Raw genomic sequence first — 10,904 nt, forward strand, 5'->3', positions numbered from 1 at the left:
GAAATACTTTGCTTTGAGAATCAAACGATCATTGATCGGGTCAATCACTCTCAATAAAGACATTGACCGACGAACATAAACATCAAGAAAGTAAATCAACGAAGGATTAAGACCTAAATTCAAGACGTTTAAGAAACCAAACACGAATCAAAATGTTTTAACCTGAGAATTGGAAGAATGTGATGACGATGATTAGATTTATACCTGTTAAATTTTTTTTTTAAACTCTCCTCTCCCTAATATGGAATTTGATTTGCGCAAATTTTTGGGCAAATTTTTTTTCTGCCAAATTATTCTTGGGTTATTTCTCTAATAGCCCCCAACTTTGTGACCGGTTTCCTGCCTAGCCCCCTACTTTATCAAAAATATTCAGATGGTCCATTTTTTCGGATTCCGTCATAACACCGTTAACTAGTCAACACCTCTCTTTCTTCCACCTCATCTTCTCGCCACTTCATCATCTTCACCGGCGAAGATCGTCGGGCGACGACCTTCAAACATTATTTTTTTTTAAACTCCCTTCTCTATCTAAAAAATAAATTAATATATTTTTGAGAGTAGTAAAATGATACTATAAGACCGAATCGAAATACTTTGCTTTGAGAATCAAACGATCATTGATCGGGTCAATCACTCTCAATAAAGACATTGACCGACGAACATAAACATCAAGAAAGTAAATCAACGAAGGATTAAGACCTAAATTCAAGACGTTTAAGAAACCAAACACGAATCAAAATGTTTTAACCTGAGAATTGGAAGAATGTGATGACGATGATTAGATTTATACCTGTTAAATTTTTTTTTAAACTCTCCTCTCCCTAATATATATATATATATATATATATATATATATAAATTCTCCTCTCTCTCTCTCACCAGATCTAGAGAGAGGGAGAGTTAAAAATATATATATATATATTTTTTAGAGAGAGAGAAGAAGTTTTAAAAAGATTTAATGTTTGAAGGTCTCCGGTCGGAGAATTGGTCGGCAGGCGACCTTCGCCGGTGAAGATGATGAGGTGGCAGAGAGAGGCGATGAGTTGGATGAGAGAGAGGTGATGACTAGTTAACGGTGGTACGACGAAATCTGAAAAAGGGGGTCATCTGGGTATTTTTGATAAAGTAGGGGGCTAGGCAGAAAACCGGTCACAAAGTTGGAAAATAACCCATTATTCTTAAAGGTTGTCCCTACAATTAATTTGTGTGTCCCTATTGCAATTTGATTAGGGACAAATGTTACAAAATTGTCCCTATTTCAAATATATTGGGGACATACATAAAAATGTTTGTCCCTATTGACCATTTTTTATGTAGTGCTGTGAACACAATAACGTCGGATTTTGCTTTATGAATAATATTATCCGGATTTTCTATGGTTGCAATTCGTGGTGGTTCAACATTCTCTAAGGGAGTTGTTTTTACCTTTTTATAATTAAGCGAGGTTGTTCTTCTCTTCAAAATCCAAAGTTCCTATATTCCGCTCTTCCGCTTCATTTTTAGAGCCAAGTTGTACGCATCTTAAATAGTTCATACTGTAACTATCCCCACCTTTTCTCGCAGACTAAATTTTAATCCGCTTAGAAATCGATTTGCTAAAACATCTTCATATTCTGCAATGTTTTCCATATTGGTTCTTTGAGCCAATCTCGAAAACTCCTCGTAGTACTCACTCATTGAACGCAATCCTTGTCTACAGTTCTGGTATATCTTGAACAAATGTTGGTGATAATTAGGAGGTAAGAAACTCTCTCCCAGGTTCTCTTTCATAGACGATTAACTCTGGATGGGCGCCATTCCTTGTCTCATTCTTAGATGTTGTAATTGATCCCACCAATCTGTGGCACACCCTTTAAGTCTACAAGCAATAATTTTAACTATCTGTTCATTGAGAATAGTATTCGACATATTGACTTGTCGTTCGGCTTTATCTATCCAATCAAGGAAGTATTCTATAATTAAATACCCATCAAAGATTGGTATCTCTTCATTGATCTTGTACTCATCATAATCTATACGTGGGAACACTTGAGTTGAGAAATTGGTACCTTCATCTCCTGAATTATAAAAATAATGTTGAAATTGTTGTGTTCTTCCTTTAATAGGTAAATACCCATCGAAGATTGGCATCTCTGCCTTCATCTTGTATTCATTATAATCTCTACGTTGGTGCCCTTGCATTGAAAGATTGTTACCATGATAATATTTCTCCATATTGTTGATAACAAAATTGGTAATGGAAAAATAATATGATTTTTTTTAAACCAACTTTAGATGCATCTTGGCAAATCCATTGATGTGTTCTAAAGTGATATTCACGCAGATGATATCGAACCAGGCGAATCCTCGCTCTTGATGCCAACCGACGCAGCGGAAAATTCTGAAAAGAATTAGATCTTATTCTAAAACTTTTAAAACTCAGAAAAGAGTCTTTGATCTTCGTATAAAGACTATGAAACCGAAACTAAGAATAATAAACTAAATTACTGAACTTTATTGATTAAATTGAATGAATAAAACAACTTCTAGATCTCCCCTTATATAGCCTTAGGGTTTTCTTAACCTAGTCAAACTCAAATAACAACTTCTAATAAATAAAAGCCGCGACTTTGGGGAATAAAAAAAATTCTCCGGGGAATAAAATTTAGTAAATAAATATTAACTCATGGACATATTTTTCTTTTAGTCCAAAAATTGGGTTGATCGAACATTTCCCCTTAATCTTCATCTTCCCTCTCTCTATCTCTCTCTCTCATTATCTTATTCTTTTCCTCTTATTCTCTTAGTCTCTCTCCCTCGACTTCTTATTGTTTATCTCTCTGTTGCTCTCATTATCTATGTCTCTCGATCTCTCACTATTTTTCTCTTAATCTCTCACTATTTCTCAATCAATCTCTCATGTTTGTCTCTCTCTCTCTCTCTCTCTCTCCCTCTCTCCGTCTCTCTCTCTCTCTCTCTCTCTCTCTCTCTCTCTCTCTCTCTCTCTCTCTCTCTCGCACAGACACTATTCCAACAAAGGAAATTATTCACTTCGTCGGAATTTGACATCAAAGAGGGTTTCTGGTGAGATCTTCCTCGATGATTTCGTGGCCACGAAACATTTCATGTCTACAAAACGTTTTGTGACGATGACCATTTTGTGGCTACAAAACGTTTCGTGGCCACAAAACATTTTGTGGCCATGACCATTTCGTGGCTACAAAGCGTTTCGTAGCTACGAACTCTGTTATTTCCACACAGACCGAAAGAGAGAGAGAGAGAGAGAGAGAGAGAGAGAGAGAGAGAGAGAGAGAGAGAGAGAGAGACTACGAGAAAGATAAAGAAATGTATACACCGAGATAAAGAACGGAAGTGATCTACAACAAAAGAGAGTGAGAGATCTAGAGTATGAATGACATAGAGATAGTCATTGAGAAAAAGAGAGAGAGAGAGAGAAAGAGAGAGAGAGAGAGATAGATAATGAGAGATATATAGAGAAATGAAAGCAACAAGAGAGAGAGAGAGAGAGATATTGGGTAATAGCGAGTTAAAGAGGATAATAGAGGAAAGAGAGGAAAGACAATGGTGGTGGTGTAAACTTGTGGTGGTGAAGGGGATAAAGAAGATGAAGATTAGGGGGCAATGTTAGATCAAATGAATTTTTGTACTAAAATAAAATATTCCCCCCAGAATGTAAAAAAAAAGCATGGATTCCCTAGAGAATTTATTCCCCGTAGATTATTCTTTATTCCCCAAAGCCGCGGGCTAAATAAAATACTAGTTTCCTAAACCTAATCAAAATTTTATAACAAATTCTAAATAAATAAAATACTAGAATCTAAAACCTAAAAAGTTTCCTCAAAATATAAAACTGCTAAAATTAACTATTCTCTACTAAAAAAATAGGAAATTATTAAAATAACATATTTGATGATATTTAAGATTTTCGAAAAATTTTCAGAAAATCTCCCTGCATCATAGTGTTTATGAATATTAGTATATGGAATAATTTTTTTTTCTCATTCTAATATATAACAAGTTACATTTTGTTAATTGGGACATCATATGTAGCCCTAAACATAAACGAGGGCTTGGTATTAGGTCGATTAAAGAGACTAATCTTTCTCTCATTGCTAAACTGGTTTGGAAATTCCTAACCAAACCAGAGGACATTTGGGTTCAATTATTAAAAGCTAAGTATCTTAAGGATACTGACTTTTGGAGTACCAACTGTAAACAAGGTAGTTCCCATATTTGGCATAGTTTTCATCAAATTAAGCACTTAATGGAAGGTAACTTACTGTGGCAAATAGGTAATGGACATATGATTGATATTAGGTCTGACCCTTGGATCCCTTCTACTCCTAATCACATGCTTACTTTTATTAATAATTTGCCTAACAATTTCATTACAGTCTCTGACCTAATAGAGCAGGACACAGGGAGGTGGAATTCAAATGTCATTACAGAGTATTTCAATCAATAGGATGCCAACACAATTCTAGAAATTCCAATTCATGTCAATAATACTGCAGATAAACTAATATGGTGTCCTGCTTCTAATGGTAAATTCTCTAGTAAATCCTTCTGTACCCATATCAAAGAAAACCCAATAATCAGAGAGCAAGCTTATTACTTTCCATGGAAACAATTTTGGAAGAAGAAGCAAATGATTCCAAAAATTCAAAACTTTATATGGAAATTAGTTCATGAAGGATTACCTTTATTATCCAATATAGGTAAGAGAGTCCCTCATATAGATCAGGAGTGTATGCTCTGTTCAACAGGAGAGATGGAATCAACTGATCACTTATTTGCAGATTGTGGTGTTTTCCACCAACTGATAAAATATGCAGGTCTAGAGGAGCTGCCATTCATAAAAGCAGATCCAATTAAAACTATGGCACATATTCTAACCAATACAGATATTTCGGAAGAGATTTGGTATAAAGTAACTTATCTCTACTGGGAATGGTGGAAAGTGCGAAACAATCTCCATTTTCAGAATCAAACCCCTCATCTGGAAAGATGTTGGTGGAGCGTGAAGGAATCCCTCAGGTATATAACATTCTCCCCTTCTGATTTGAGTAATAACCCCTCATCGCAGGTTAACTGGATACCTCCTCAAGAAGGTAAGATTAAGATCAACTTTGATGGATCATTTAAAGAGACTGAAGCTTCTTGCGCTGCAATAGCTAGAAATGATAAAGGAGAAATTTTAGGTATAAGGAAGAAGCTGATTGAACCGGAGTCTCCATTGCATAGCGAGATCGCCGCTCTGGAAGAGGCGATAACCCTAGCTGAAGAGTTGAGAAACTATTCCCTTATAATTGAAGGCGACGCTAGGGTTTTGTTGGATTGGATGAGAGCCGTTGATCCTGATATACCGTGGCGATTATCACACCGGATCAACGGTCTTAGAAAGAAGGCGCATGAAGGACAGCTGGATCTTATCTACTGCCCACGTGACTCTAATAGGGCAGCGCATGATCTGGCTAAGTCGGTCCTTCCTTCTAGAAACTAAAAATTTAAAGATTTAGCCCCTGGATGTTAATCAGATTACTAGTTAGTCCCTTGTTTTGCATTGTTATATGGTTTCGGCCTAACTATGTAACCTTATATTATTTATGATATTTTGGCTTTAAAAAAAAAAAAAAGTTTCTAATATATTGAGATAGTTTCTACTTACAAATAGCAAAACACAATTCTGTTGATTTACTGCCTGAGAATAATGTGCAGAGAGACATTACCTTCTACCTTAAAAACATGAAAATACAATCTTAGGTAGTTGGTCGAGTTTGTTCAATAACCATCTCAATTCACAATTGCCGATACTACCTTCAGACGAGTTGATAACTACAACTAGCCATAATAATCCCTTAATGCGATTCCTAATAATCATAATACCTTACTTAAACTTATTTGGTGTGGCCACAAATATTATATTAACTCCATAGTGTCATTTGGTTACCACAATTTGTGAAAAAGGAATCTTAGATCGATCCGGCCCTTTGGGTTTGGGATTCCTCCTTAAAGAGGGACTTTATTATCTAGAAATGCGACTCAAGATGGATTCCCTAATTTTGTACAATGTCCCCTTCTGAAAGGGGAAATCAAATCCTTTAGAAATGCGATTTCAGATGCAATTTTTGTTTTTGTGCAAAAAACGAACACGGCCTAATCAAGTGAGAGAGATTCCCCCCACTCTCTAATCACACTCATATATGCCTGATTCCGAAAACCAAAACCCCTCAATCTCCTTCGGATTTTAGGCCCATTAGTCTTCTCAACACTACTTATAAGATCATTACAAAAATCCTAGCTAATCGTCTTAAGAATATCCTTCCTGACCTCATATCCCCTTTTCAAGCGGCTTATGTCCCGGGTAGACAAATAACAGATAACATCTTTATCAGTCAGGAGCTTGTCCATTCTTTTAAGCACACTAAAGGGTCAAAAAGTTATTTTGGCCTCAAGCTTGATATGTCAAAAGCTTTTGATCGTATTGAATGGAGTTATCTGGAGAGGATTATGTCCCTCATGGGCTTCTCTCTGAACTGAATTAATCTGATCAACACTTGTCTCAATTCCAGCACCATGGCTGTGCTCAGGGGTGGAACCAAGATTCCATGCTAGAGAGGGCAAGCCGAAAGTATTGTTGGTTTCGGTGTACCGATTCAACGAGTTGACTCAGCGAGTCTATAACCGAATCACTGGTGAAACTGGTTACTACTTTGATTTTATTTGTAAATTAATCAAAAACACTTTCTTTCCAAATTAATGGAGAAAAACTAAGGAATAAAACAACTCAATATCTTTCGTATTTCTAACCGATAATGTCTGTTATCCAGAACAGATGATTCGTAGTCGAATCTCACTATCGATTTAAGATCGGAAAGAGGAATTGTATCCTTCTGTGTTTACTGATTTATTACTTTAAAAATCAACACACTTCTGATTTGGAAAATCAGAATGTCTTTGATTAAGAAATCAGATAGACTAAAAAGAAAAAGAAAATCGGAGGATTAGAAGAAGAATAATTTTTTAATCGAGGCGAGGTATTCCTCTTTCCTTAAGACAATAAAAGCCCTGTATAGTACCAAACAGTTACCGGCGTTTGTCTCCCAGGATACAACGATTAACCTTTCGATTCAATGGTACTTCGAATCAGAAAGCAGTCGAACTTGAAAGTATACTAACCTCTGACTTATGCAAATGGACCAAACTTCTTGCTTATGAAACTCCTTGAAAACTCTGCTAAATATTTCTCTTAGACACTCTAATATGATCTTCTAACAATTCTTGACACTCTGGAAAAAACGGATTGAAATTTGGAGTTGATTTGGGTCCTATAAATAGGTTTCGAATAGATGCATTCATAAGGGACACTTCTGTTGGGTTTTAGGGACGCATCTGTTGGAAAGTAAAGTGACGGGTCACTTCTTTAGCAACAGACGTGTCGGCTGGGATTTGGGCCGTCTGATCTGGACGTGTCCTCTTTGCGTAAATAGCCCCCAAACCAACTTTTCCTTATTGCGATTTAGTCCCTAAATCAACCAAAAATCGATCAAACTTTAAACTTGAATATCTCATTCATCCGGAATCGGATTTGAGTGATTCTTGAGTCGAAACTTAAGAGCTCGACGAGACGAACGCAATGGCGTGCTTCGTTTCTGAGTTTGACGACTTTAACCGATCCAAAATCTGATCCGATTCCAACAAGTATTACCAAGCAAAAACAAGATTTTCTCTAGCAATTGGCAAGTTAATTAAGGTCAATTAGTCTTTTGAAACCAAAAGGAATTAAAAAGTGAAAATGGGGCCGACCGTGAGAGTTGAACCCAAGTCTCTGGGTTCGAATCACATGCACTCAACCAGAGGAGCTAAAGTAATTGTAGTGTTTTATTGGTAGTTTCACAAAAATATGTGGAGATCAGGCCAGGCAACTGCCCAGCCTGGTCTCCATATAGTTCCGCCCCTGGCTGTGCTCAGCAACGGTCGGCATGGTCCAGCCTTTGAGGTTAGTAGAGGTATCAGGCAGGGTGACCCCCTTTCCCCTTTCATTTTTGCTATAGCTATGGAAGAGCTCAGTCGCATGTTAGAGAATACCAATAACCTTAACCCTTTCATTGGTTTCCCTATTCCCAACTCTAATTTATCCATTAAGCACCTCCTTTTCGCGGACGATTGTATCATTTTTGGCCAAAACACGCTGGACAATGTGCATAACTTGAAGCAGATTTTACAGGAATTCAGTGAAGCGTCGGGCCAAATGATCAATTATGCCAAATCAAAATTTTTTTCTCCAAAAATGCCCATCTTAAATTCAAAAGAATGATCATCCGAAACCTTAAAGTTCACCAATCATCCAAAGGTGATAAATATCTAGGCACAAATCTCTTCATTGACAAAAACAAAAAGCAAGCCTTCAATTCCCTTCTTACCCAAATAAAAAACAAACTCGCTAAGTGGCAGACGAATCTCCTCTCACAAGCTGGTCGCTCAATCGTAGTCACTACTATTGCAGCGACCGTTCCCCGATACCAAATACAGTGCTTTGCCTTACCCAAAGGCATTAGTAACAACATTGAGTCCACACAAAGGACTTTTTGGTGGGGAAAATCCAAAACCAAATCTTATTCCATCAGCTGGCCCGCTATATGTAAACCCCGCAATCATGGAGGGTTGGGCTTTCGTCTCCCCCATCTGGATAATCAAGCCTTCCTTAACAAAATTATCTGGCGCATTATCAACAACCCGCATTTGGTTTGGTGCAAGTTCTTAAAGCTAAATATTTTCCTCTAACGGTCTATCCTTCTGCACCCAAACAAAACCACTCGTGGCCTTGGAAAACTATATGCAAGCAGTTTAACCAGGTTAGTAATTTAATCTTCTAGGACGTCAACAAAGGAGAGAAGATTAACATATGGAACGACTATTGGATCCCCGATCATCCTCCTCCCATTGTTAACCGTAGCGCTACCAATATCATGTGGGTTGCCCAACTAATTGAAAATAATACTTGGAATATTAATATGATTAACAACTGTTTTGACAATGATACAGGTAACGCGATTTTAAGCATCCAACTACAAGCAGATAAAGATGACACGGCAATATAGTCTTTGACCAAATAAGGTAAATTCTCCATAAAGTCGATGTATAACTACTTAAAAAACAGTAATAATCAATCTCAGCAGGTAATAATAGACTGGTTCTTTATTTGGAATATTAACACGATTCCGCGCATCAAACTATTCCTTTGGAAATGCTGCACTAATAGCTTACCTGTTTGGAGGAAAATAGGTAAAATTCATTGGTAATATTTATAATTGTATCAATTGTAATGTGGAGGAATCTTTAGACCATGTGATGTTGCATTGTGACTATGCAAAGGCCATTTGGTTCCACTTCCATATTCGGTCAGATAATTTAGATTATGTTGCTCAGTGGGTTCAACATTCGAAAAGATTAGATGAGGAGCAAACGAGCCTATATGCTAAAATTATATGGTTTATTTGGAAAGCTATATGCGAAAATTGCTTCCAAACCATTAAGCAAACTCCGGTTCAGATAATTGAAAGGATTAAACATTTTTCTACCTCACCATTAAATATAGAATCTTTACTAACTAATAAGTGCAGGAAACAACCTAAGCAACACAAATGGAGACCTCAATCGTCACCATTTCTCAAGATAAACATAGATGCATCTTTCAGGAATCTCACGGAACCAGCAGGAATAGGTTGTATTATACATGATGAATATGCTAACTTTGTTATAGCAGCAACAGATACAGTACGCGGACAAAACGCGGAGGAATGTGTGAGTCTAGCCTTACACTTCAGCATAACATGGGCAATACAACTTCAAATCAAATTCATCCATATCGAAAGTGATAACCTAAATATTGTAAACTTTGCAAACAACCAGAGTGATGGCCTGACGTGGCAATCGAAACGGATCATTTCATCGACAATGGAGCTCCGTAAACACTTCACCGAAATGATCTTCACTTACACTCCCAGAGAATGCAATGCGAAAGCTGACAAGCTGGCAAAATGGGGTAGAATCAATCGGCAAAAGAAGATTTGGAATGCAGCGCCGTATTTTCTCACGAATGTAGCGTAATTAGTTGTGTTTTTTTCCCTGTTTTTGCTTTATTTCATAAAAAAAAAGTGAGAGAGATAAGGAGATAGCCTCGGGAACAACCATTAGTCTCTGACAATTTCCTACCAAGAGATAAAATGTTATAGTAAGAAATAGTTGTGACCATTTAACTTTTTTTTTTCTGAACTATGACCATTTAACTTGGGTACAAATTAGTTTTTCATGTTTTGAGTCAATAAAATAGCAAGATCCGAGCTGAACCACTATAACTAAATATACAATAAAAAGTGGCATGTGTAGTCCAACATTTTTCACGAGATTCCATAGGCTTATAAGTGTCACTGTGTTTTGGGTGAACTGGTGGAGCCTCCGTCAAGACCAAAATCCCGTACATCTTGAGATCATTTTGTTTCATATGATCATGTCGGTTGGATCTGAAAGTTCTACTTTTGACAGTCTAACGGCTCATTTTGTTTCATATGATCATAGCAAATAAGATATTGAAGATACGCAAATCTCGTTTTTCATTCTCTCTCGCAAATCCCCTATCTTCGTATCCTCTATCTCTCTCTTTTACAAATCTCTAATTCTGCAACTTTTCTTTCGCTACCTCCCAATTTTTTTTTGGCATTGGTCAACGGTATAAAAACCTTAACATTAAACATGGTAAACAATTGTTTTTTTTTTCTTTTTTTGAACAGTAAAGACAATTGCATTCAAGTAATGGTGTTTATCAGCGAGGGCTGCGAGGCCAGCTTGACCCGGCAATGAATGGAATGGTCCGGACTTCAACCGAACTTACCACGCCTGGGTTA

At 36.9% G+C, this 10,904-nt stretch overlaps 2 protein-coding genes across 2 annotated transcripts; both read left to right on the top strand.

Annotated features, from left to right (window-relative positions):
* Positions 1–4,950: 4,950 nt before the first annotated feature.
* On the top strand, positions 4,951–5,503 carry LOC147547524 (uncharacterized). The gene is made up of 2 exons (XM_086665640.1): positions 4,951–5,037; positions 5,087–5,503. The coding sequence occupies exons 1-2, from the start codon at positions 4,951–4,953 to the stop codon at positions 5,501–5,503; spliced, it is 504 nt and encodes a 167-aa protein (XP_086521766.1).
* A 3,848-nt stretch (positions 5,504–9,351) lies between these two features.
* LOC147547525 (uncharacterized) lies at positions 9,352–10,110 on the top strand. The gene has a single exon (XM_086665642.1). It carries the CDS (start codon positions 9,352–9,354, stop codon positions 10,108–10,110), a length of 759 nt encoding a protein of 252 aa, XP_086521768.1.
* Positions 10,111–10,904: the final 794 nt, after the last annotated feature.

This window comes from Eschscholzia californica, unplaced genomic scaffold, assembly GCF_041429995.1.
Source record: "Eschscholzia californica isolate CP2 unplaced genomic scaffold, dmEscCali1.0.p SCAF_3, whole genome shotgun sequence".
Classification (NCBI taxonomy): domain Eukaryota; kingdom Viridiplantae; phylum Streptophyta; class Magnoliopsida; order Ranunculales; family Papaveraceae; genus Eschscholzia; species Eschscholzia californica.